The sequence below is a fragment of the Ursus maritimus genome, unplaced genomic scaffold (genome assembly GCF_017311325.1).
Source record: "Ursus maritimus isolate PB19 unplaced genomic scaffold, ASM1731132v1 scaffold_16, whole genome shotgun sequence".
Lineage (NCBI taxonomy): Eukaryota > Metazoa > Chordata > Mammalia > Carnivora > Ursidae > Ursus > Ursus maritimus.
In genome coordinates this window covers 48,794,442-48,820,516 of record NW_024424008.1, presented here as the reverse complement: position 1 = coordinate 48,820,516, position 26,075 = coordinate 48,794,442, and the positions used below count along the sequence as shown (strand labels likewise).

Below are 26,075 nucleotides of genomic sequence, written 5' to 3'. Positions count from 1 at the left end.
CATGGAGCATTTTCCATGTCAGTGTATGAAGATTCCCTTCATTGTTTACTGCTGTAGAACGCTCCATAGCATGGGGGTGGTTTAGCTGCAGTGATGGACAAAAATGTTGTCATTTCAATTCCACAGAGAAAGATTTTGTTTCTGTATGACTGACTCTACTTTTGGGTAGCTATCTGGGAAGGTAGATTCTTTCCATCCATTTCTTTCTTTCTTTTTTTTTTTAATTTTGTAAAAAATGGATTTGAGAGAGAGAGCACAAGCGAGGAGGGGGGAGGGAGGAGGGAGAGGGACAAGCAGACTCCCCACTGAGCAGGGAGTCCGATGTGGGGCTCCATCCCAGGACTCTGGAATCATGACGTGAGCCAAAGGCAGACTCTTAACTGACTGAGCCACCCAGGCGCCCCTCTTTCCATCCATTTCAAACACTATGCGTTTTTAACATTTATTGGGCCTCTGTCATATATAAGTACAGCACTAGGTGTGGGATTCCACAGATGGGGATGATCGTGTCCTTGCTTTTGGAAAAGTCAGTCTGTTGTGAAACGAATACGTTTATGGTTTCAGTGCACTTATTAAAAACCTACTGAATGGCTGCCAATTGGGGCAGTAAGAAGGTCAGTGTACCCTGTTCCTGAGCTCCCATCCCCAGAGTATCCTTGGTGGGAGCACAGGTTTGCCGCAGCGAAACCTGGGTATCTATCCCCTTGGGAGGTGCAGCAGGTGCGAGTGCTCTGGGGAGTCACCTGTTTTGTTCTCTGACCAGAGAGGAGAATAGTGTATCACAAGAACATGTTGTAAATCAACATTTTAAGGTAAACCACCTGATTCAGATTGACCAAGGCAGCTGAATTCACTAGTTCTTGTTCAGAATAACTTGTTAGTAACATTCGAGGACTACATCCCTTCCCCTACACTGAACAGAAACCCACAAGTTGCCATCTTGCAGGACATGTGCCAAACTTACAGAAGAGTAAAATGAACACATTAGAAAAGGCATATACATACATTATAACCCATGCAAGTATGTCATGTGCTGAGGGCAATGTGGATCAGGGCAAATATATCGGTTCAGGAGAATTTTAAAAATTAGTTGTCACCCAGCAACCCCCCCTTGGGTTTACATGTAACAAATGTTTCACGTATATTCACCAGCTTAAATGAATCCCACAAAGATAATACTGGGTGAAAAAAGTCAGAAGCCAAAGAGTACATCCTTTATGATTTCACTTTATAAAGTTCAAAACCAGGCAAAACTCAGTTATGGTGATAGAAGTGGAGATGGTGCTTACTTTGTGGGGTAGTAGTGTTTAGAAGAGGGCATAACAGGTTTCTTGGGGTGCTGGCAGTGTTCTGTTTGCAGTTGGTTGCAATGGCTTTGTGAAAATTTAATGGGCCACAGTATGTATGCTTTTCCATATATGTTATACTTCAGTAAAAATTGTAAAAATATTTTGTATGTGCACAAAAGACTAGTGGGTTTGGGGCGCCTGGGTGGCACAGTTGGTTAGGTTTCCGACTTTTAATTTTGGTTCAGGTCATGATCTCAAGGTCGTGAGATCAAGCCCTGCATCAGGCTCTGAGCTCAGCATGGAGCCTGTTTGAGATTCTCTCTCTCCCTCTGCACCACCCTCCTATCTCCTCCTCCTCCCCACGAATGCTCTATCTCTCTCTCAAAAAAGAAAATAAAAAAGACTAGAGGGTTTGATTTTGCTGGAACCCTTAAGCAGGGGAAAACTCACTTTCAGCAGGAGAAGCTGCACCAGATGAGTTTTTTTCTACTTCCTCACCAGTGGTTTTAGAATTACAAAAATATGGTTACCAAAGAAAACTGGAAGAACATAGGAAAAACAAAAAATAAAATAAAAACCAGCCACAATTGAATTTTCTAAATTAAACACTTTTAGCATCATGTTGTATATCCATAGATACACTTTAAACTTTAATGGAGATAATATTTTGTTAATTTTTCATTTAATTTTTTGAGAACATTTTCCTATGTCATTTTTTCTCTACAGGACTTTCAGTGGCTATCTCTATAGAATTGCAGCATGAAGAACTGCAATAATGTATTTACCAAGATTCATATTTGACAATTAGGTTGTTTCCTTTTTTTCTGCTGCTATAAAATTGTAGTAGACACTTTTATTGACAAATCTTTATGCAGATCTACCCCTTATCATCTACTTAGGATAAATTCCTAGAAGTGGTTATGCAGGCTTAAATTCCTCTTTACGCATTTGATACATTCTGCCAAGGTGTCCTCCAGAAATATGTATCCTATGTGCTCCCAACAGCAGTGAATGACAGTCCCTGTATCCTTAGACACTATTAAGAATACTGATGCGTTTCTACAGTCCTGATACTATGAATTTGAATAGGATGGGGGGAGTGGATGAGGAGACAAAGGATTGGGAACATTTCACAGTTTGCATTGAGATGGGGATGATTATGTGTCAAGAGAAAGCAAGACTTTTAATGTTCTTGAATTCTGTGATTTCATGACCACATAGAATAATATCATGCAGAATTATGAACAAGCTTACAGAAATGACTTATCAAAAAAAAAATTAAATCGAGCACTCAGAATATGGGGCTTTAGAGTTGGACAGACCTGGATTTGCTGGTAAACACCACTTCCTACCTGTGTGATTCTATAGGCAAGTTGTTTAGCTTTCCTGCCCTCAGTTTCTAGGGCATAAAAAGCGACATGCTGGTACAGGCTTTACAGGGCTGGTGTGGGGGAGGGGGTGAAGTGCTTAGCACTGCGCTCACGACGTCCTAAGCACCAAATAGACATTAGTTAACTACTTGTTTTTGATCTTGGTTGGGAAAAATACAACCTAAAAATGGGCACTACTGTGGTGTTAAAACCTTGGTTAAGTGCTTTGCCAAGTTCATGGGGAATTTCCTTTCTCTTTTGTGGGCCAGATTTTTACAATCAATATTCAGCTAATTGCTTCCTCCTGTTTCACTGTAGCTTGAGAAGCTGGGCTCTCCTGTATGGGGAGACCTCTGAGTTTATTTTTAAGAGTTTATTTATTTATTTATTTATTTATTTATTAATTAGAGGGAGAGAGAAAGAGCACAAGCAGGGGGAGTGGCAGGCAGAGAGAGAAGTAGGCTCCTCATTCAGGAGAGAGCCTCATGCAGGACTCGATCCTAGGACCCCAGGATCATGACCCAAGCCAAAGGCAGACGCCCAACCAACTGAGCCCCACCAGGTGTCTTTCTGAGTTTGTTTTAGATTGACCTTCCTGTTGCTGAAGTGGAAACTTGTGCTAGCCCTTTTGGAGGCTAAGAGAAAAACCCAGACCTTTCAGTAGTCTGGAAAATCGTTTCTACCCCGAGAGCCAGATGAGAAAAAGCAAAACGGACTGCTAGAAAATAAAAGCTTGCAGCCAGAACACGAAGTGTTCCTGTTTTGCTCCAGTGGATATGACTGTTCTGTACTTCACGGACAGCAGTTTGCTGAAGGCGAAAAGAGGCCATGGCTAGGCAATCCTTAATTCTGAATTGTGATCTCTTTAATTTCAAGCTGAAGACTTGAATTGCTTCTTTATCTTTAATCCCTTCAGAACTCAAGTTCTCCGTATGTAGAACTATAACTGAATTAGTACATCATTTTCTGTGCAGTTTGCCTGCTTATCTTCCTCACTATATTGAAGTTCCTGGATTCAGACAAGTATAACAAAAAGACAAATCCTGGTGTATGTTCTGACAAGTATAGCGCAGTTTCACACTTCAGAAAAGCATCTAATTAAAGGTTAGGGAACTGAAGAACTTTGATGTGCTCGCCCAGGAAGAGTCACTTGAACCTCTTAGAGACTCCGTTTCTCATCAGAGATAATGATACTTCTGCAAATGGTTGCTATGAGAAGTCCATAAAAGGCGAAAAGCACTCTGTTAGGTATAATTCATTATATAAAATTAAGGACTGGTTACCGTCAGTCTTTTTTTTTTTTTTTTTAAGATTTTATGTATTTGACAGCATAAGCAGAGGGAGCAGCAGGCAGAGGGAGAGGGGGAAGCAGACTCTCCACTGAGCAGAGAGCCCAACTCTACTGGGGGCTCGATCCCAGGACCCCCGGATCACAGCCTGAGCTGAAGGCAGACACTTAACTGATTGAGCCACCCAGGCGCCTCTGTCAGTCCTTTCTATGTCTGTCTCCCGTGGTGGTGGTTGAGTTCTCTAAAGGGCAAGAATCATGTCTTGTTCATATTTATATTCTGGGCATTTAGTACAATTGCAGGAACAGTGAGTACATGATACATGTTTGTCAAAAGGAGGAAAGGAAGGAAGGCAGTCTGACGAGGTGCAGTGGGTCGCTAATCCCTGCCTTTGTACCCTCATCAATAAGAAGACCAAATGGAGGGGCACCTGGTGGCTCAGTCGGTTAAGCGTCTGCCTGCAGCTCAGGTCATGATCCCAGGGTCGGGGGATCGAGCCCCAGTCGGGCTCTCTGCTCAGCAGGAGCCTGCTTCTCCCTCTGCTGCTCCCCCTGCTTGTGCTCTCTCTCTCTGTCAAATAAATAAATAAATAAATAAATAAATAAATAAAATCTTAAAAAACGAAGAAGAAGAAGACCAAATGGACAGAGGCCTTACCAGGTTCTGGTATCATAGGAAGACTCTGGGCCTCTGCCATTGGACAGTAGGGGAGCACCCAAGTCAACAACAAAGATGCACTCTGCTGTTCACATCTCTGCTTTCAGATTACTTCTTTATTTTATTGAAAAATGACTGATATACAACATTGTGTTAGTTTCAGGTGTACAACCTATCAGTTTGATATTTATATACATTCAAATGGTCACCATGTAAATCTAGTTAACCAGCTGTTGCCATACAAAGTTTTTACAATATTATTGACTACATTCCCTATGTTGTACATTACATCCCTGTCTTATTTATTGTATACATACCTTTTAATCCCCTTTACCCGGGGCACCTGGGTGGCTCAGTCAGTTGAGTGTCCGACTCTTAATTTTGGCTCAGGTCACGATCTCAGGGGATGGAGCCCCACGTGGGGCTCTGTGCTCAGCCCAGAGTCTTCTTGGGACTCTCTCTCCCTCTCCCCCTGCTCCTCCCCCTGCTTGAGTGCTCTCTGTCTCTCTCTAAATAAAAATAAAATCTTGAAAAAAAAAAAAACAATCCCCTTTACCTGTTTCACTCACCCTTCACCCTCCTCACGTTGCTGCTTTTTTTTTTTTTAATGTAAGCTCTGTGCCCAACGTCGGCTTGAACTGATGACCCCAAGATCAAGAATCGCATGCTCTACCGAGCCAGTCGGGCACCCCCCACATTGCTTCTTTTAACATATATTATTCATAGTCTTAACAAATGACATATACACACTATGCAAAAATGTTAATGAATGGTACAAAATATACTCAGCAGGTGAAAGTGGCTCCGGTCTACTCCCCATTTGTGCTTCCGCCCATGGGGTCAGATCCTGAAACTGTGACAGAGGAAAGAAATCTGAGCCGGAAGTCAGGAAATCCATGTGCCTGCTGGTGACTAGACAGTTTCTTTCTCTCACTTAGCTCTTTGCCAAATGCGCACTACCTTTTCTGTCAACCCGATTGTGGAGAGGATGGGGTAAGAGGAAAATCAACCACATTCATTCCTTCAACCAAACATGGAATATCTACCAGCTCTGTTAGGACTGGTTCCTGGTAAATAAAACACAGCCCCCGCTCTCTGGGAACTCCAGCTGGTGGGAATAAAGAGTAAAATGCTCTGGAAATAAAAAGCTGTGGGGGAGAGGGGTGCAAAACAAACTCCACAAATACCAACCACATGGTCACTTTTTCACATGTCCATATTATCTCAAAATGACTGTCACTCCTGTACATAGCTCCTTGTGACACAAACCGTACACCTACAGTTTTCCATGCGAACAGTTGGTTTAGCCAGAGATGGAAATGGTGGGTGGCCATGGAATATCTTAGACACTTGCCACTTGTTAAATCACTTAGCTCTCAGAGCTGCCCCTTCCAGGCATTCTCCCTGTGTTCGGCTTATGTCCCATAGCCTCCCACTATAGAAAGGGAAAGAAAGCCCACGTTCCTGAGAGTTCCCACACCATGAGTATTTCCTAGCTTCGTAAAGAACCATATTCTATGTGCCTACTTCATGCCTCACACTGGGACAGAGGAACACAAACACGAATGTAAGACCCTGACTGTGGTTCGCAACCTGTATCCGGTGGCAGATACCAAACTTCTTATTTCTCCACTCCTACAGCTGAAAAAAGTTTCATATACCTTCATTCATTTATGTCTCAAACAGCTCGGGACGTAATGCACTTAAGCACAATGGGTTACAATTCACAAGGCGCATAACATTCCTCATCTTTTTTTTTTTTTCCTTAAGATTTTATTTATTCGAGAGAGCGTGCAGCGGAAGGGGCAGAAGAAGAGAGAGAGAGAGAATCTCAAGCTGACTGCGCAGAGCTCAGAACCCCAGGCGGGGCTCTATCCCAAGACCTGGGCGGAAATCAACAGTCGTATGTTTAACCAACCGAGTCACCTGGTCGCCCTGATAATTCCTCATCTTGATCCCTCATTGCCCAGGCATTTAATAAGGTTGGAAGCTGATGCTCAAAGAGGTGGAGGGTCCAGCACTTCAGAAGCATTTTAGCCAGTGCATGCACAGAGCCAGCCAATTGACACACCGCGGAGCGAGTTACCGGCTGGGAAGCCTACCTCACGCGGCCCCGCCCACCGCCCTGGGGAAGCTGTCACCGGACTTCAGGGCGCATGTGCAGTCAGGCTCCAGGAAGCTGTCCCGTCACGTGATCCAGCGCTTCTCTCACATGACCTCTCTCCCAGAGGCGGGGACCTTCGGCCAAAATGGCGGCCTACCTGCAGTGGCGGCGCTTCGTTTTCTTCGACAAGGAGCTGGTGAAGGAGCCGCTAGGCAATGATGGGGCTGCTCCCGCGGCTGCACCTGCCTCAGGACCCGCTGCTTCCAAGTTCCTTTGCCTCCCTCCCGGCATCACTGTCTGCGACTCGGGCCGAGGGAGCCTAGTCTTTGGAGATATCCTTCCTCTGGAGCTGTCTGTTCCCTCCCCGGATCCCTGAAGAGATCCAGCTGGGATGGCATCTGTCGGGCAGAGGGGTTCGTGCTGCGTGCCACTTTCCTTTAGATGGGCACCCAGTGCTCCTTCTGTGGCTTGAGGGAAGAAAGAAGGAAGTGCATTCTCTAACTTGTTGCCAACTGAGCAGTCCTGGGCAAGTCATTTAACCTCTCTGGGATTCAGTTTACTTATCTGTGAAAGGGGTATGAAATATCAACTTGGCAGGGTTACTTTTAAGATCAGTCAAAACAGTGGATGCAAGTAGCCTTTACAAGATGAATGTGCAAGGTGTCATTTTCTCCCCTGCCCAAATTGTGGGCAAGGAGATAAATGAGACCAAGAGTTTGCTGCTTCGTTCTTCATAGTATTGCTACTAAACTCTGGCCTTCTTTTTCACTCTTTCAAAGATGGGGACTTTCTGGAGATGATATGTGGGAAAATCGTCGAAAGTTTTAAAGAGCTGAATGTATGTTAGTAGTTATCTGGGTTCTGGTCTAAATATAAGTCTCTCTCCTTGGAAAGGAGGCTCCTTGACTATTCTGCACATATGGAAGGCCAAATCTGGTTCTTGCCTCGCTCCCTACAGCTGACAGGCTTCCAAGCCTACAAACTGCGGGTGACACACCTGTACCAACTGAAGCAGCACAATATTTTGGCATCTATTGGTGAAGATGAAGAAGGCATCAACCCCCTGGTGAGTCCTAGAAAGGAAGTGGGAAAGGACCAGAAGACTAGGAACGGTTGTTGGAGGAATGGGGACTAGCATTCACACATCTGAGGTCTGTTCACAGGTGAAGATCTGGAACCTGGAGAAGAGAGATGGTGGCAATCCACTCTGCACCCGAATCTTCCCTGCCATCCCAGGAACAGAGCCGACTGTTGTGTCTTGTTTGACTGTCCATGAAAATCTCAACTTTATGGCCATCGGTAAGCAGAAGGCAAAGCTAACACTCTGAGATTCTTTATAGATTTTTTTTTCAGAGTTGCTTCTGCAGCTTGTCGTCGTTTTAATGAGATCACTTGGTACTGAACCTCAGGCCTTTGAGATATTAAAGTTTGGAGTGGGAAAGTATTGTTTTGTTCTTTGAAAAAGAGTCTGTGAGAACCGATTTTTATGTTAACCATTGGAAAAGTTGGGGATGAGGAGAAAGTTTGTCACTTCCAACAAGTGCCTCAAATGGTCTTTTCCCCCTTCTGTGCTTCCTTTTTTTTTTTTTTTTAAAGATTTTATTTATTTATTTGACAGAGATAGAGATAGCCAGCGAGAGAAGGAACACAGGCAGGGGGAGTGGGAGAGGAAGAAGCAGGCTCATAGCAGAGGAGCCCGATGTGGGGCTCGATCCCATAACGCCGGGATCACGCCCTGAGCCGAAGGCAGACGCCTAACCGCTGTGCCACCCAGGCGCCCCTCCCCTTCTGTGCTTCCTGATCTTTTCAGCCTCAATGAAGTGCTGTTTCCTGTTCTCCTACAGGTTTCACAGATGGCAGTGTTACACTGAACAAAGGAGACATCACCCGGGACCGGCACAGCAAGACCCAGATCCTGCACAAGGGCAACTATCCTGTAACTGGGCTGGCCTTTCGCCAAGCGGGAAAAACCACTCATTTGTTTGTTGTGACAACCGAGAACGTTCAGGTATGAGTTAGGCGCAGGCAGGAAAGGGTTCTCCATTGCCCATTGTCCAGGGGCCTAGGGTAAGGAACTGACGAGAGAGGTAGGATTCTTAAATTTTTCCTCGTGTAGCCTTGAGTCATTTGCCCTGCTTAATATTTTATCTTTTCACTTAAGAGATGAAGAAGAGTCAGAATTAGGGCTTATAGTTAAAGACTTGAATTTTTTTCCTAACTTGTTAAGTGATATTGGACAAGTTGCTTTATTTTGCTGGTTCCTGGTACTCTTCTCATTTCTAACAGCCTACTCTCAGGAATAGTCTTTTGGTAAAACAGTTCAAAATTATTGTATTTCTTAGGGTGGCAGGATTCCGTTAGTAGGTAGTGATAGTACACACAGAGGAAGAAAATGTGCTGTCTGCTTTTATATCTATCTATATATATTTTTTAAGATTTTATTTATTTGAGAGAGAATGCGCACGCCCATGCATGAAGCATAAGTGGGGTGGAAGGGGCAGAGGGAGAGGGAGAAGCAGGCTCCCCACAGAGCAGGGAGCATGACATGGGGGCTCAATCCCAGGACCCTGGAATTGTGACGTGAGCCAAAGGCAGACGCTCAACTGACTGAGCCACCCGGGTGCCGCACCCCCCCAGCTTATATATTTAATAGATGGGTGGTGGTTAGTGGACAAAGCAAGCAGTCAGGGAAAGTCTTCGGGTGCTACAAGTTAAAAAGAGAGCCAGTGTGGAGATGGGAATACCTTTGGGAAGGTTTAGATGCCCCCTCCTGAAAGGGAGCCTGTTAACCCCTTTCTTCTCGCAGTCCTATATAGTTTCTGGAAAGGACTACCCTCGTGTGGAGTTGGACACCCATGGTTGTGGCCTGCGCTGCTCAGCCCTAAGCGACCCTTCACAGGACCTGCAGTTCATAGTGGCCGGGGATGAATGTGTCTATTTGTACCAGCCTGATGAACGTGGGCCCTGCTTTGCCTTTGAGGGCCATAAACTCATCGCTCACTGGTTTAGAGGCTACCTTGTCATTGTCTCCCGTGACCGGAAGATTTCGCCCAAGTAAGGACTCCAGGGAGAAGGGAAAGGGAGTAGGGCTATCTTTGTTCCTCAGAATTCATGTGATTTTAAAATCCTAATACATGGATCTTGTCAATCTCCTACTTTGGTTTTATGTAGATTACACTCACACCTAGATTCGGTTGTAACGTTTTTACTGAAAAATGTATTTTTGCCCTAGACGTTCGCTAAGCAGCTCTGGTGCGCTAGAATGTTCCAGGGAATTTGGGACCGCTTTTTGGTTTTTTTACTCTTCCGCCAAAATAAATTGGGTGTAGGAACAAGGAAACGAGTAGGAGAGAAGTTGGGAAGGGCTGGGAGTGCAGAACACAGCATTTTTATTCTGAGCCACCTGAAGGGGCGGCAGGGTCTTCCGCCTACGAGAAGTGATCCCTGTCAAGGTTAGTTTTCACTCAGTTCTAAGTGTAGCGTCTCCTATTGACCAGGTGCTAATTATGTTAAACGAATGAGCGTTTGGACGTTCTTAATTTTTTAATCTATTGCTTAATGTTAATCATAGGATCCTGAAGGGTAAGATCTTTTCCTACAACTGCCATTGCAACGCTGGACTTATGGGATATGCTGGTAGAGGGGCCAAAGGGTGGTTTGTTTGGGGTGGAACGGGCAGTACCGAAGTTGTGATGTAAGGGGTTGCTGAGACAGAGGTAGTACAAATTTCTGGGGCTTTTTCTTTTCCTCACAGGTCGGAGTTTACCAGTCAGGACTCGCAGAGCTCCGACAAGCAGATCCTCAACATCTATGACCTGTGCAACAAGTTCATAGCCTATAGCGCCGTCTTTGAGGATGTAGTGGACGTGCTTGCTGAGTGGGGCTCCCTGTACGTGCTGACGCGGGATGGGCGGGTCCACGCACTGCAGGAGAAGGACACGCAGACCAAACTGGAGGCAAGGCCACCAGGTTCCCAGAGCTGGCCACAGCCACCTAGATGCAGCTGTAGGAACAGGCTCCCCAAGTCACCTTGGCCAGGGTGTTTCCTTCCCTTTGGGGTACAGCCTTACCCAGATCCTTTAGGGTAGAATTACAAGGTAAATGGCCTGGAATGAGGTCTTAGAGGAAGATAATGGCTGGGAGACTGAGTCCACTCTGTCTGCCAAGAGCCTTGCAAGGTAAGGTGATGTTGGTCTTGGGGGTATCTGAGAGGTCTTCCCATCTGGGATCTAGGCAGATCAGAACTCCAGGATCGTCTGGCTTATGTGTTGTGGTGCATTCTGGGAAGGTGTCTTCTCTGGGTGGCTTCTACCAATTTTCTAATCTCTCCCCCTCCAGATGCTGTTTAAGAAGAACCTATTTGAGATGGCCATTAACCTGGCCAAGAGCCAGCATCTGGACAGTGATGGGTTGGCCCAGATCTTCATGCAGTATGGGGACCATCTCTACAGCAAGGGCAACCATGATGGGGCTGTTCAGCAGTATATCCGGTCAGTCTTGGGGCGCTTTAGGATATAGCTCTGCATGCAGCCAGATAGGCTAACACCCGGGCTTCGGTGAGGGGAACAGACTCCACCAGGAACCACCCTTTCTTTCTGGAGGAACTGTGATGGCTGTAGTGAGAAGACAGTACACTCAATTGCAAAGGGTTAAATATTACATGACCAAGATACAATTGAGCTGATGAGTCCCTCTTGTTTTTACTTGTTTTAAACTTCAGCCTGGCCTTTGTTAATATTTATTTTGGGGGCGGCCAGGTGGCTCAGTTGGTAGAGCATTCAACTCTTGATCTCAGGATTGTGAGTTCAAGCCCCATGTTGGGCATACAGCTTAGTTTAAAAAAAAAAAAATTTCATTTTGATCTGATTCTTTTAAGAGAAAGGGTATTCATCTCTTGGCTTCCACAGTTTCTTCCCTTCGTACTAATTGTTGGAATTCTTTGCGTTAGTAAGGGGTTGTGGCAACCTGTCTAGTTCCTTTCCGTACCTCTATAGAATTCCTGTTTTCAGCCAACTTTAAGAATCAGTGCTCTGGAGCCTTGCTTCTCATGTGGTCCACAGTCCAGTAGCATTGATATTGTCTGGGTCTTTGTTAGAAATAGACTCTCAGGCCTCACCCCAGATCTCCCGACACAGAATTTACATTTTAAGAAGATCTGCAAGTGATTCCTCTGCACGTGAAAGTTTGAGAAGTACACTGATGCAGATACTGTCTGATGCACGTGTCTCTCCAGAACCATTGGAAAGCTGGAGCCGTCCTATGTGATCCGCAAGTTTCTCGATGCCCAGCGCATCCACAACCTGACCGCCTACCTGCAGACCCTGCACCGGCAGTCCCTGGCCAATGCCGACCACACCACCCTGCTGCTCAACTGCTATACCAAGCTCAAGGACAGCTCGAAGCTAGAGGAGTTCATCAAGGTGCAGGGTGGTGGTAGTGGGAGATGCCCTGAGGGTCCCACTGAGCACGAGGTGACTCCACCAGGCCTTGCCCTTCCACAGATGTAGGAAAGAGCTGACCTTATTTGGGGACCAGGACCCCTCTGGTCTATAAACTAGGAAGAGGAACAGCCTTTCCTGCTAGTTCTATCCCATCTCCCCTCTTGTTTTATGATCCTTGAACTTCCCATAGTGTGTAAGCTCAGGGAATTAACACTGGGAGACCCCTGGGTCCCCAGAGGAGTCCCTGAAATAGTAGGGGCAGAGGAAGACTTTGGCTCTTAGAAACTTTCTGAGAAGCAAGAGAACATAATGTTCTAAAACCATGGACTTTATTTACTTTACTATTTTTTTTTTGGTCCCCCATCATCCTGGCCTTGACTTTATTGTTACCTTAAGAATCTGGGGGCGCCTGGCTAGCTCAGTCAGCAGAGCATGTGACTCTTGATCTCTGGGTCATGAGTTCAAGCCCCACGTTAGGTCTAGAGCTTACTTTAAAAAAAAAAAAAAGGAAGAAGAATCTGCTCTTAGATTCAGATGCATTGTTCTTCTCCCTTCCCCAACCCCATTTCTGTGAATGATTTTGTCTAATGTTTCCCTGGCAGACAAAGAGCGAGAGTGAAGTCCACTTTGATGTGGAGACAGCCATCAAAGTCCTCCGGCAGGCTGGCTACTACTCCCATGCCCTCTATTTGGCTGAGAACCATGCACATCACGAATGGTACTTAAAGATCCAGCTAGAGGACATCAAGGTAAGTGAGACAGAGACCTGTTCTTTTTCTAGGACATTCTCGGAATGATGAGAGTGCGTCCTGGTAGGTGATGCAGGAGCACAGCCTTCCTCTGCCCTTTACTTCCGCACAGAATTATCAGGAAGCCCTACGGTATATCGGCAAGCTGCCTTTTGAGCAAGCTGAGAGCAACATGAAACGCTATGGCAAGATCCTCATGCACCATATACCAGAGCAGACGACCCAGCTGCTGAAAGGACTCTGTACGGACTACCAGCCTAGCCTCGAAGGCAGAGGCGATCGGGAGGCTCCAGGCTGCAGGGTGAGACCTCAGGGAGAATGGCTTTTGGACAAAGGGATCATCTCAGGGGCCTCAAGGGTACCACGCCCATTCACTCGGCCTCCTCCCTCCCCCCTCCCCATCCCAGGCCAACTCGGAGGAGTTCATCCCCATCTTCGCTAACAACCCTCGAGAGTTGAAAGCTTTCCTGGAACACATGAGTGAAGTCCAGCCCGACTCACCGCAGGGCATCTATGACACGCTGCTGGAGCTGCGACTGCAGAACTGGGCCCACGAGAAAGATCCACAGGTGAGGCCTGGCAAAGCTGGGGCGGTACTGGGGGAAAGACCGTTCTTCCACCTTCTGTGGTTGCCTTTTGCCGCTTTCTTTAGACCAGTAACATGTCACCCCTGGGGGCTAAGTGGTCCCCCATGAAGAGGCGGTTGAAGAGGTAGTTGATTTGCCTCGTCCCAAGAGACCCTGTGATTTTGCCCTTCTGGCCAGCAGCTCTCTCCTCCTTCCCCAGGTCAAAGAGAAGCTTCATGCAGAGGCCATCTCCCTGCTGAAGAGCGGCCGCTTTTGCGACGTCTTTGACAAGGCCCTGGTCCTCTGCCAGATGCACGACTTCCAGGATGGGGTCCTTTACCTCTACGAACAGGGGAAGCTGTAAGATGTGGGGAAACTTCTGGGAAGGGGGAAGGATCCAGATTTCCGGGGGCAGCCGCTGAGGTGTGCCCTGCCCCGGCCCCAGGTTCCAGCAGATCATGCACTACCACATGCAGCACGAGCAGTACCGGCAGGTGGTGGCCGTGTGCGAGCGCCACGGGGAGCAGGAGCCTTCCCTGTGGGAGCAGGCGCTCAGCTACTTTGCCCGGAAGGAGGAGGACTGCAAGGAGTACGTGGCGGCTGTGCTGAAGCACATTGAGAACAAGAACCTCATGCCACCCCTACTAGGTACTTGAGAGGCCGGGGTAGGGGGGTGAGGGCGTGCGGGCCGCCGACAGCTCTGGGGCGGGGGCTCTTCCATTCCATCCAGGGGGTGCGGCTTGCTTCATTGTCTCCTTTCCTTCTGGACCAGTGGTGCAGACACTGGCGCACAACTCCACAGCCACCTTGTCTGTCATCCGTGATTACCTGGTCCAAAAACTGCAGAAACAGAGCCAGCAGATCGCGCAGGACGAGCTCCGGGTGCGGCGGTACCGAGAGGAGACCACCCGCATCCGCCAGGAGATCCAGGAGCTCAAGGCGAGGTACTTGGCATTGGCAACTGGATACGTATGGAGGTCCAGGGGATGACCTTGGTCTTCACCAGGTGTCACTAAATACTTTTCGCAGAGGGTTAGATGGAACATGTTCAACATTTCATTCTTAAAGATCTGTCTTAACGGAGGAGTTGCCAAAGAATGGTTTATTTCATAGGTCGTTCTTTATCGGGCTTGGGGGAATGTTACGTTGCGGCAGGTACTTTTCTTTCTGTAGGAGTCTATGTATTACTTTTCCTAAACATATATCTAAGGTGTAGTTGGAAGCCATTCAGAAGTAAAAAACTTTGCTTTAGAAAATACAGGAAGTGGATAATTCAGAAATATTTATACTATATATTAATCTCCTACTTTTAAGTTTTAATCTGCTCTTAACATTGTAAAATATTTATTAGAGAAGAAGTTTCTTCATCCCACAAATATTTACTGAGCCCCTTTTATGGCCCAAGGACTATTCTTAACAACACAGACAAAAAGCCCTGTTGTATGGAGCTTACAATGTAGAGATAGAAACATACATTAGAAAGCAAAATATTATGTTAGATGGTGATGAGGTCTAAGGAGAAAATGAGTTTGGGAAGGGGAGTGGGGTGCAGAGCATGTGTATGTTCTGTGTAAGGTGGACAGAAAAGGCCTCACTGGAAGGGTCACATCTTAGTAAAGACCTGAAAGACAGATAAGCTCCCAAGTATGGACTTAGTCTCAGGGATGAAAGGTGCAGCATAGGGAGCAGGGTCAGTGGTGTGGTCATAGTGCTGTGTGGTGACAGATGGTAGCCACACTCGTGGGCACAGCATAACATACAGACTCGTCAGTTACAGTGTTGCACACCTGAAACTAACATGACCTATGTCAGCTATACTTCAAGTAAAAAAACAAAGATAAGGACAATTTAGTGGCAGTTGTGAAAACTGAAAGCATTAGTTGGCCTTGCAGGGGGCGTGCTGAGACTCATGCAGGCCCAAGGCGGGTGTCCTCGTTTGACTCCCTGTTGGTGACCAGGGCAGAACCTTGCAGTCCCTTCCAGGGACCTCTCTCCTTGACTCCAGCCACCTTCTCTCTGCACCTGGCTCTTGGCTCTGCCCTCACTCTTGGCCACTCCTTTCTGGTCTCCCTTGCTGCAGTCCGAAGATCTTCCAGAAGACCAAGTGCAGCATCTGTAACAGTGCCTTGGAGTTGCCCTCAGTCCACTTTCTCTGCGGCCACTCCTTCCACCAACACTGCTTTGAGAGTTACTCAGAAAGTGATGCCGACTGCCCCACCTGCCTCCCTGAAAACCGGAAGGTCATGGATATGATCCGGGCCCAGGAACAGAAACGTGATCTGCACGATCAGTTCCAACACCAGGTGGGTGTGAGTGCGTGGGTAACTGCCCCACTCACCGAGCAAATCACAGGAGCATTAGCTGCTTCTCTCCTCCTCACTGAGGACAGGAGACCCACAGTTCTGATTCTCCTCTCCTCTTCCCCTGCAGCTCAAGTGCTCCAACGACAGCTTCTCTGTGATTGCGGACTACTTTGGCCGAGGTGTTTTCAACAAATTGACTCTCCTGACCGACCCTCCCACGGCCAGGCTGACTGCAAGCCTGGAGGCTGGGTTGCAGCGGGACCTGCTCATGCACTCCAGGAGGGGCACTTAAGCAGCTTGTGGGGAGAGGTGTGAGAGTGGAGGTGCAGCAGTGGAGACACGGAGGACGGAGGCAGGGCTGTTGCGTAGGAATCAGGCAGACGTGCCCAGGACTCCACCCTGATCTGATGCCATAGCCCTCAGGAGTAAAGGGGACTTTCTTTTTCTCCTTCCTTCCTTTGGCCAGCCCGCCATTCCTCCTGTTGACTTTTTGAGCAGTGTGGATCATTCCAGACCAGCGGGGGAGGGCACCTCAGCAACCTCTGAGTATGAACAATAGCTGCTTTATTCTCTCTCCAAGAGCACCAGGCTGTGCTTGGGTCCTTGCTCCCAGAGTCTATAAATAAAAGAATATAATAGTTTGGGGGTTGAAGGGTTTATTCTGGGGACTTCCTGGTGATTCTTAGCTGTGCAAAATGTACTTTTCCTCTGTTCTGGTAGAACTCCACTTCCTTTCCTGCACAGTTCCTTGAAGACCATCTTGACAAGACCTCATTCCAGTAATGCGTGGGGCCTGTGGCGCCTACTAGACTTCGATTTACTGAAGAACTTCTGCGAAGGGCCTAATACCTTTCTGCTCCAAGAGCAGCCTGGACTGAGGCCCCCAAAACAGTGCCTGCTCTGCAGTCAAGCTGGTCTCTATGGCTCTCATTTGAACAACGTATTCAGGCAGGAGGCCGACTCTGGTGGGGACCCTGGGGTTTAGACCTGCCTTCAGAATGGGTAGGTTGGTGTCTTGCTGGATTTAGTACCAGATGATAAGCAGGATAAAGGGGACTTTCCTAAAACATTTTTTTCCCCTCCTCTTCAAAGTTGCCAGCTGAAGTTTGTGCTGCTAGGTGTCTGCCTATAATTTGGGTTACACTGCCTGTCAGAAAATTGCTCTGGGGCACCTAAGTGGCTCAGCTGGTTAAGCGTCCAACTCTTGGTTTCAGCTCAGATCTTGATCTCAGGATTGTGAGTTCAAGCCCCGCGTTGTGCTCCAAGCCCAGCATGGAGCCTACTTAAAAAAATTTTTTAAAGGAAAATTGCTCCTATGGGGTTGCTTAGCCCAAGAAAGTAACTCGGACATTGTGCTTTAGGTAGTATTTAGGAGAGGTAGAGTCACTATATTTATCGTGGCTAAAAATAATACTGGGTCAGCTGACCCAAGTTTGAATCCTGGTTTGATTTAGGGCATCTCTTACCTCCTCTGAGCCTCGGTTTCTTCATCTGTACGTCAGGAATGAGAACACCTTCCTTGTACAGCTCTTAGGAAGGCCGAAGGAGTGAACGGGTGTCCAGTTCTTTCCATAGTGGTTAGGACGTGGGTGCTCAATATATGGTGATTAATACCGCTAGTGGATAAAGTGCTCTTCCTAATAACACTTTCCCACTAACATTAATAATGTGTTGGCACTCCCATTTCTTATTTGGCTTTAGGCATGACCTTTGATCTCTGAACCAGTTTCCTTAATTAAAAAATAGGAATGTTGCCTACTTCAGGGTTGTAGCGGAGCTACGTTTTAACGGAACCAGGGAAGCACCACACAAGCTGCACTAATTGCTTGTGCGGCTAAGGAAATAAAGCTGTAGAAAACTGGCCAACTTTCTGGAGCATCCTCTTTATTTGGAGGTGTCGAATCCAGCCGAAGGGGCGTGGTCGTGGCACAAGGACGCTTTACTTCCAACGCAGCGTTTTAGGGTCAATATTCTTCCTCTTGGTCAGGGCTAACTTTGGCTTGACTATCCCTTTGGGTGGGGGTGGGGCGGGGGCGGGGGGCTGCGGAGCTTGCTCTGTGGGTGAATCTGGCCAGCAGATCTTAGTCACCATCAGTACTCTTGATTCAGAACGAGGTGTATGTAAAAGAAATGAACAGTTAGTAGGCCCAGGTCTCAAGCTAGGAAGACTGGGGCGGACGAGAACCCAGTGTCCCTACCAGCCCGGCGGAGTAGGGGCGGTAACAGATGGGTAAGGTCGTCTCTGTCGCAATCGTTCTAATTCCCGCCCCGAGGGTTGGGCCTCCCCGCTAAGGGCGGGTGCCGGAAGTGACGCAGGGCCCTGAGTCTGAGTCTGCAGGAGCAGCTCGACCCGCGTGCACCCGCTGCCCGCTGGCCGGGCCCTCCGGCTCCCGGGGGACCTCGGCGGCACCCCCCGGACCTACCTCCGGAGCACAGCCATGTCTGGTAACGGCAACGGGGCCGCGGCGGCGGTGAGTACTGAGCCGGGGACTCTCGCAACTTCGGCGTTCCGGACTGGCGGCGCAACGATTGGCTCCAGGTTGCCACCCTCCGCCGTCTATTGGTCGGAGCAACTATCCGTCATTTTTTTTTTTTTTTGGTCGAAATAGTTTTTAAAGGGCCAGTAGCTGTGTTGCCCTTAGGAAGGACAGTGGAACTGAGTGAGCGGTGGGGGCGGGGTTAAAAGTGGAGGGATTGTCTAGAACGAAACCCCCATCCCTGCTGGGATCTGGGTGGGGTTCCGCCGTGCCTGGTATCCACGGCCCTAGAGTTAATGACCAAGCCCAGGAAAGTTCGTCTCCAGCAGCCGAAGTGCTATTCCCGGGACCCTTTCACACGTGACAGGGCCAAGGCGGGATTGGCCACCTTGGGAATCTGTCCCACTCTGGATCCTGAGAGGAGAGCGTACCCCCAAGTCCCCCCACCTGCACACAAACATCTTGGAAGTGCGCCTTCTCCCTTTTTCCCCTTTTATTTATTTATTTTTTAAGATTTTTATTTATTTATTTATTTAACAGAGAGGGAGACAGCCAGCGAGAGAGGAAACACAAGCAGGGGGAGTGGGAGAGGAAGAAGCAGGCTCCCAGCGGAGGACCCCGATGTGGGGCTCGATCCCAGGACTCTGGGATCACGCCCTGAGCCGAAGGCAGACGCTTAACGACTGAGCCACCCAGGCGCCCCCCTTTTTTCCCTTTTAGCGGTCACCCAGCCCCAGCCTACTCTCAAGGTCCCCAGCTGAGACACACCTTTGGGTTACTGTTGTGGGTGGGGCGCTACCCTTCAGTCATCTCCCTAGCTCGCTGCCAGAGCTCTGGGCTTGTGTAGATGCAAACTACAGCCGGTGGAGGCCACTGCCAGCCTGAGATAAGAAAGAGCGGGGGCAGCTGCTTATCTCCAGACGTCCAGCCTGCTGGGGAGGAGAGGGATTTTTTTGCTTTGCAGACATTCTTGAGCACTGGACTAGGAGTAGAAAAATCTGGATTCTGGCTCCAGCTTTTTCCCCATTATTAGCTGTGTGACTCTGGGCAAGTCATTTCACTTAGTTGCTTCTGTAACATGGTCCTGGAGATACCTGTCCTGTCTACCTGATGGGTCTTCATGAAGCTTGAAAGCAATAGTGCCAGCACGTACATGTTCAGTAAATATTTTTTTAATGGAATAAAACATGCCATGCAGAATTGATGCAATTAAGGGATTGTTTGAACCTAGCAGTTTCCTGTCTGTGGGCTCCCAGTGGCCCAGAATTTTAGTGGCCATGTTTAGCATTTCAGGCCTAGCCTAATTTGCTCAGGGTCCCTAGGGTTTATTTATGGGAGAGCTGATGGCAATGCAGTAGACTAGGGTCCAGGAGCAGCCAGCTGTCATGTTCTCTAACAACAGAGGACCCAGAGGCTTGCCCGCAAAACAACTCCATGGAGTGAAGATCTCAGAATAGGGAAGGTTGACATTATGTACAGTGGCTACTCTCTGATCTAGAAAGAGACAGGACTTCAGAACGAGGAACACAGTTCTACCTGCATGGCACTGAACAGCTTTGTCCATGTGCCCCGGCAGGAGGAAGAGGTGTGTCCCCTTTGAGTTCCTAGCTTGGTCAACGACGTTCTGATATTTCTGGTTGGTGAGACCAGAGGCAGCACTCTAGGTGAATGGACGTTAGACAGCTTAGCCTTTTAAGTCTCGTAGAACATCTGAGGCAGAAAATACTGGAGTCCAAACCTCTTCATTTTATAGATGAACAGGTACTGATGAGACGATGTGCTCAAGGTCAGCAAGCCAAGAGGCTGAGCAGGACTCTACGTAAGATTTGTTGACCCCAGTCCTTCATGTATGCGTTCCAACCGGATTAGGGGATCCGTGGTGTGCCAGCTGTGGGGTAGCCGGTGGCATCAAGGTGGCAACACCAGTGCCTGCTGTACTGTGGATACTGAACTCGTCCTCAGTGACTCAGCGCACGTTCTCTTGTGGCCCCAGCTGCCCTGCCCCTGTCTGCCGCAGGACCCACCCTCCCTGTGGCCAGGCTGATGGCCTTATCTCTTTACCCACCTGCCTATGTGCAGCACTCCCACAGCCTTAGCCAGGATGGGCCTCAGGGCTCAGTGTCCAGTTATTACAGCAACAGCAACAGCGGGTCCTGCTATCGCTTCCCTTGGGTCTCTGTTTCTCTGGATCCTTGAGGAGGGCAGAAGGTATTGAGGAAGGTAAAGGGACCAGTCTTGGAGTATTTCCCCACACCAAGGCTCAGCGGGCCGAGGTTCTTTTCTTCCAAGCCAGTGATTCTGGTTCTTGGACAAGGCATTGAGGAACACAGAGGGGACTGTGACTTGAGGATTTTTTTCTGCAGGAAGAAAACGGCCCAAAGATGAGAGTGATTCGTGTGGGTACCCGAAAGAGCCAGGTGAGTACAATTACCAGGCAGAGGAAGTTTGTGGGAAGAGTTCTGTGCTCATGGCATTACAAATTGGGGGGCCCAGAGGGTTAGTTCCCAGGACCTCAGGAATGGGAGATAAATGGGGTGGCCAGATGTTAAATCCCGTGAAGAGTGGCATATTGCTATTCTGGAGAGAGAGTCTGGGCAAGCTGTTGGAGTGCAGAGGGCTGCCAGACCAGACCCCTGTCCTTCCTAGGTGGGCTATCAAACCCCTCTCTGCATTCCAGTTCCTTCAGTATGTCCCTAGCCCTATGAGGGTGTGAGCTCAGGGCAGTGCCAGGGAAGGATAGGACTAATCGGAATGGTTGCCCCCAGCTGGCGCGCATACAGACAGACAGTGTGGTGGCGATGCTGAAAGCCTTCTATCCAGGTCTCCGGTTCGAAATTGGTGAGTTTTCTGGACAGGAATGGAAGCTAATGGGAACCATTCCTCCCGCCCCCACCCCCGAGGGGCAAACACAGCCTTTCTGGCTTTCCCTAGGCTCAAAGCTTCATCTCATTGCCTCTGAGAATTCTTGGCTGTCTTAGTTTGGAGGGCGCTTTCCTCCTCTGAATACTTCCAGCTCTGACTCGCTGGGCCAGCCTGGCATTTACCGTCTTCTGCTTTGGGTCTTTTTCTCGGTGCGTCTCGTCTTCCTGCTAGCTCAGTACATTCCCAGAGGGCAGGGATTGGGGTATATGTGCCTGTGTATCCACTAGGAGTCTTAGCACAGTGCTGGGCTCAGGAAATGCTGATCAGTGAGCATCTGATTGGTTCTCTCCTCAGTTGCTATGTCCACCACAGGGGACAAGATTCTTGATACTGCGCTCTCTAAGGTAACATATTCCCCCCAGTCCTTTATCCCTCCCTCCTCCTTCCTTCCCCCAAGAGATTCACTTAGGGCTCTTTCTTTTTTCTTTCTTTTTTATTTTTATTATTATTATTGTTAAAGATTTTATTGATTTATTTGAGAGAGACAGTGAGAGAGAGAGCATGCATAAGGGAAAGGCTGAGCAGGGAGCCCGATGCGGGGCTCGATCCCAGGACCCTGAGATCATGACCTGAGCAGAAGGCAGATGCATGACCGACTGTGCCACCCAGGCGCCCCTTATGTTTTATTTTTAAAGATTTTATTTATTTATTTATTTATTTATTTATTTATTTATTTATTTATTTGAAAGAGACGGGGGGTGGGCAGAGGGAGAAGCAGGCTCTCCGCTGAGCAGGGAGCCCGACATGGGGCTTGATCCCAGGATCCTGGGATCACAACCCGAGCCGAAGGCAGACGCTTAACGGACTGAGCCACCCAGGCGCCCCTCTGAGGCTCTTTCTTGACTGACAGATTGGAGAGAAGAGCCTGTTTACCAAGGAGCTGGAACATGCGCTGGAGAAGAATGAGTAAGTGAAAGACAGTTCTCACTCGGTCTCTTGCTAGGAGCTCTGTGCACATCAGACCTGGATATCAGCTAGACTGTGGGGCTTCAACCCTTGGATATGCTAGAGGGAGGCTCATATGTGGGTTTCTCAGGCCTCAGAGAAGGAGAGTGTCCTGGTTCTGAGCCATCTGGCTGCCTGGAGGGCAGGATTGGCGGGGGGAGGGGAACAGAAGGGAGGGCGCGGGGCTCAGGGTCCTGAGTCTTGGATGTGCCCGCCTTCTGGTCTGCTCTAAGCACGCCACTGAAGTAGAAGGGGACAGAGGTGGAGGACGGTGGGGGCCTGCTGCTGGGATCCCTTCTCCTTGCCTCCCTCTTCCGTCTGTCTAGAGTGGACCTGGTTGTTCACTCCCTGAAGGACTTGCCCACCGTGCTTCCTCCCGGCTTTACCATTGGAGCCATCTGCAAGTAAGAACCGTGCAAGTCGGGCATGGGCAGGGGGGAGGCGTCATGTTAACCTCTGCTTTTCCCTTTGGGACTCTGCCCTCTGCCTCTAGGGCTATCTCCTCTGCCCTGAGGAGTGTCAGGCATGGCAGGAAACTGAGAACCTGCCAGTTAATTGGTTCTGGAAAGAGCCTGGAAGTGACCTGCACTGAGATGTCTTCCTTATTCTGTGATTTTCCCTCTGTCTCCAGGCGGGAGAACCCCTATGATGCTGTTGTCTTTCACCCAAAATTTGTTGGGAAGACCCTAGAAACCTTGCCAGAGAAGAGGTGAGTGGGCCTGGATAGGCACCGTGGTGGGACATGCACAGAAGGTAGAGGGCTGGGAGGAGGAGGAGAAAATCTCGGGTTAAATCTCATTTTAAATCCTCTCTCTGAACAGTGTGGTGGGAACCAGCTCTCTGCGGAGAGCGGCCCAGCTGCAGAGAAAGTTCCCACACCTGGAGTTCAAGAGCATTGTATCCTTTCTGAGGAGGAAGGGGGCAGTAGCCAAGGAGGAAGTTGGGGTCCAGAGGGCCCAGGGAGTCATAAGAGCGAAAGGAAGCTTCCAGAGGAAGTGGACATGGGCCAATGGAATGTCTGGTCCTCCAGTGTCTGCCCTATTCATCCAACCACCCATCCATCCATTCATAATCCTTTCATACTTTCTTAGCCCCAGACCAGTGCCTGGCACTGGGGATAATGGTGAGCAAGACCAATGTTGTCCTTGCTTACAGAATTTTACGTTTTTGTTCTGGAGACCAACGGGTATTGATATTACAGAGTGATATTAAACAGTGATTACTTGGGAAGGGTGGGGGAGATGGAGGGTGCTTCCATTTTCATTTCATATTCTACTGTATTTTGATATTCTAAACATATCAAATGTTTTATAAAGCTAAGTTTCAAAATAGTATGTGTTAGGTGCTCCCTGCACAAAGTAGGGAATTCCCTGGGAACTTGTAGCTGAAACATCTATAAGCACAGACTTGGGGGTCTGGGAATGCTTCTCAGAGGTCTTGTAATCTTGGGCAAGTTAGTCCCCTGAACTTCTCTGTATCATTTTCGTCATCTGTAAAATGGAACTAATTAGAATACCTACCTCACTGGGTTGTGAAAATTAAATAGGAGTATGTAAAGCACTTTTTTTTTTTAAGGATTTTATTTATTTGTCAGAGAGAGCACAAGCAGGGGGAGTGGCAGGCAGAGGGAGAAGCAGGCTCCCCGCTGAGCAGGGAGCCCCTTGCGGGGCTTGATCCCAGGACCCTGGGATCATGACCTGAGCTGAGGGCAGCCGCTTAGCTGAGCCACCCAGGCGTCCGTGTAGAGAGAGCACTTTCGATCAGTGTCCGGTGTGTAGCGATCAGATGTGAGGAATGAAGTGTTAGCTGTCATCGGTAAGCAGGAGACCAAAGGGGGGATGTTAGACCCAGAAAGACTCAGGCAGGGGGAGCAGCGTGAGGCCCCGGACTGCCCAGTGCTTGTGGTCCTTAGCGTCTCTCCGTAGCGTGGAAACCTCAACACGCGGCTGCGGAAGCTGGATGAGCTGCAGGAGTTCAGCGCCATCATCCTGGCTGCTGCTGGCCTTCAGCGCATGGGCTGGCAGCACCGGGTGGGGCAGGTAGGGGCCGTCCCTGTTCTCCGTCCCCAGTGAACCTTCCTCCTTTTCCTGTCTGCATTCTCTTTCTGAACACCCTGCCTCTAACGGTACAAGCTGGAAATGGGTCCCAGGCTGGAAAGATTGGGGATCAAAGGCCAGACTCCTACTTTTGCCTACCTAGGCTTTCTGTGTGATAGGGAAGCCCCCTCTCGCTACTGTCTGCTTTTAGGCACCCCCATCTCCACCCTTCTGACTGACTGTTCTGCCCCTGCAGATCCTACAGCCAGAGGAATGCATGTATGCTGTGGGTCAGGTATTTTTGACCAGGGAAACCGCGTGTTGATGTGCTGCCCTTTCTTTTATTCTCAGCCAAAAAGCTGGTCTCATAACCTGCATCTGCTTCTCCCGGCATAAACATTTCTAGGGAGGGGCAGGCCTTGGGAGGCCTCTGGGCTAAAATGGACCCTGGGGAGCAGGTGGAGGTGGGCTGGTTCCCGTCCTCACCTCCATTGGTTGGGGAGAGATTAGGCCTGATGTCTTAGGCTGTTTTTCCATCAGGGGGCCCTGGGCGTGGAAGTCCGAGCCAAGGACCAGGACATGCTGGATCTGGTGGGTGTGTTGCACGACCCCGAGACTCTGCTTCGCTGCATTGCTGAGCGAGCCTTCCTGAGGCACCTGGTAGGGTCCATATTCCACCTGTGGGGGGTGGGGACTTGAGCTGGGAATAGTCGAGGGGGAGATTTCTCATATTAATGCTCTTTATTTAGTGGTAACTCATTCTTGAATGCATGGACAGGACCCGGGTCTGGGCCCCCGCCTCTGTTTCAGTTATGTCTTCAGAGGTCTCTATCTCTGAGGGCTCTGGCCACATGGTGGTGTTGAGTGCTTGGTTCACAGGGAGAACTTCTCGTTGCAGGAAGGAGGCTGCAGTGTGCCAGTGGCAGTGCACACGGCTATGAAGGATGGGCAGGTAAGCAGGGGAAGATGGGTGGGAAGGCACTTAAGGGACCACTGTGACGTGTTCCTGTGCATCTCGAGTTGCCCGCAAGAAGAGCCTGGATTTCTAAGCAGTTCTCTCAGAATATGCTGAGGTAACCCCTTTTCTTTGCCAGCTGTACCTGACTGGAGGAGTCTGGAGTCTAGACGGCTCAGATAGCATGCAAGAGACCATGCAGGCCACCATCCGTGTCACTGCCCAGGTGCCAAAGCTGGAGGGTGAGGGAGAGGGTGAGAAACAAATCTGCCTGTGACCTCCTCTTTCGTGCTCACCAGATCCCACCTCCTTCCTTCACCTAGCATGAAGATGGCCCCGAGGATGATCCCCAGCTGGTGGGGATCACTGCCCGGAACATTCCACGAGAAGCCCAGCTGGCTGCTGAGAACCTGGGCATCAGCCTGGCCAGTTTGTTGCTGAACAAAGGAGCCAAGAACATACTGGATGTTGCACGGCAGCTTAACGATGCCCACTAACTGGTCTGTGGGGCACAGGTGCCAGGGTCACTATTGTCCAGTGCCCACCTGCCAGCCCTTAGTGCCCGCTCCTCACTGCTGCCTGGGGAATGATTGCCCCAGCGGATTGAACTGCCCGGTCAGAGACTTGCCTCTCCTTGGGGCTGTGGGGAGTGCCTTGCCTCTGCAGTAGGTGAGGGTTTCATCTCTAAAGAAAAAGTTCAAGCCACGGCCTTTGAATGTAACCAACTCAACTAATAAACCAGCTCTGAAGGGGACTTTGTTTTTGGTGGGGTTTCAGGAAAGATAAGGACAGACACAAAGCCTTGTACTCTTTACTTCAGAGGCCGGGACCTCTGTGCAAAGTTCTCCTGGAATGTTCTTTGTTCCTGCCACAGTTCTCATTTCAAACAACAAATGATCTCCCAGGAAAGAGCGGTGATGGGAGAAACCTAGCACTTGCCCCTCTCCAGCTAACCCGTACGGATATCCCATA

General features: G+C 49.0%; 2 protein-coding genes and 1 long non-coding RNA gene across 6 annotated transcripts; 2 read left to right on the top strand and 1 right to left on the bottom strand.

The window, feature by feature from the left end:
- The first annotated feature begins 6,809 nt into the window (after nt 1-6,809).
- VPS11 (VPS11 core subunit of CORVET and HOPS complexes) lies at nt 6,810-16,409 on the top strand. Its single transcript, XM_008689988.2, has 16 exons — nt 6,810-7,041; nt 7,627-7,775; nt 7,873-8,008; nt 8,554-8,717; nt 9,516-9,763; nt 10,464-10,665; nt 11,048-11,199; nt 11,943-12,129; nt 12,753-12,899; nt 13,012-13,200; nt 13,307-13,468; nt 13,686-13,825; nt 13,911-14,113; nt 14,238-14,409; nt 15,546-15,768; nt 15,896-16,409. Exons 1-16 carry the CDS (start codon nt 6,855-6,857, stop codon nt 16,058-16,060), a joined length of 2,826 nt encoding a protein of 941 aa, XP_008688210.2. The 5' UTR covers nt 6,810-6,854; the 3' UTR covers nt 16,061-16,409.
- A 1,230-nt stretch (nt 16,410-17,639) lies between these two features.
- Nucleotides 17,640-20,173, bottom strand: LOC121102919. Of its 2 annotated transcripts, none has more exons than XR_005835066.1 (3): nt 19,014-20,173; nt 18,192-18,325; nt 17,640-17,867 (listed from the first exon to the last, which is right to left on the bottom strand). It is a non-coding gene; the product is annotated as an uncharacterized LOC121102919 (long non-coding RNA). The 2 variants fall into 2 exon arrangements; XR_005835067.1 differs by having other exon boundaries at nt 19,782-20,173.
- On the top strand, nt 18,073-25,857 carry HMBS (hydroxymethylbilane synthase). 3 transcript variants are annotated; one of them, XM_008689985.2, is made up of 14 exons: nt 18,073-18,239; nt 20,609-20,662; nt 21,011-21,083; nt 21,462-21,511; nt 22,018-22,073; nt 22,439-22,516; nt 22,744-22,821; nt 22,934-23,009; nt 24,038-24,151; nt 24,405-24,443; nt 24,689-24,808; nt 25,047-25,100; nt 25,243-25,329; nt 25,427-25,857. In XM_008689985.2, the coding sequence occupies exons 1-14, from the start codon at nt 18,207-18,209 to the stop codon at nt 25,598-25,600; spliced, it is 1,086 nt and encodes a 361-aa protein (XP_008688207.1). In that variant the 5' UTR covers nt 18,073-18,206; the 3' UTR covers nt 25,601-25,857. The 3 variants fall into 3 exon arrangements, with proteins under 3 accessions (XP_008688207.1, XP_008688209.1, XP_008688208.1); XM_008689987.2 differs by lacking the exon at nt 18,073-18,239 and adding an exon at nt 20,313-20,453; XM_008689986.2 differs by lacking the exon at nt 18,073-18,239 and adding an exon at nt 20,328-20,465.
- The last annotated feature ends 218 nt before the right edge of the window (nt 25,858-26,075 follow it).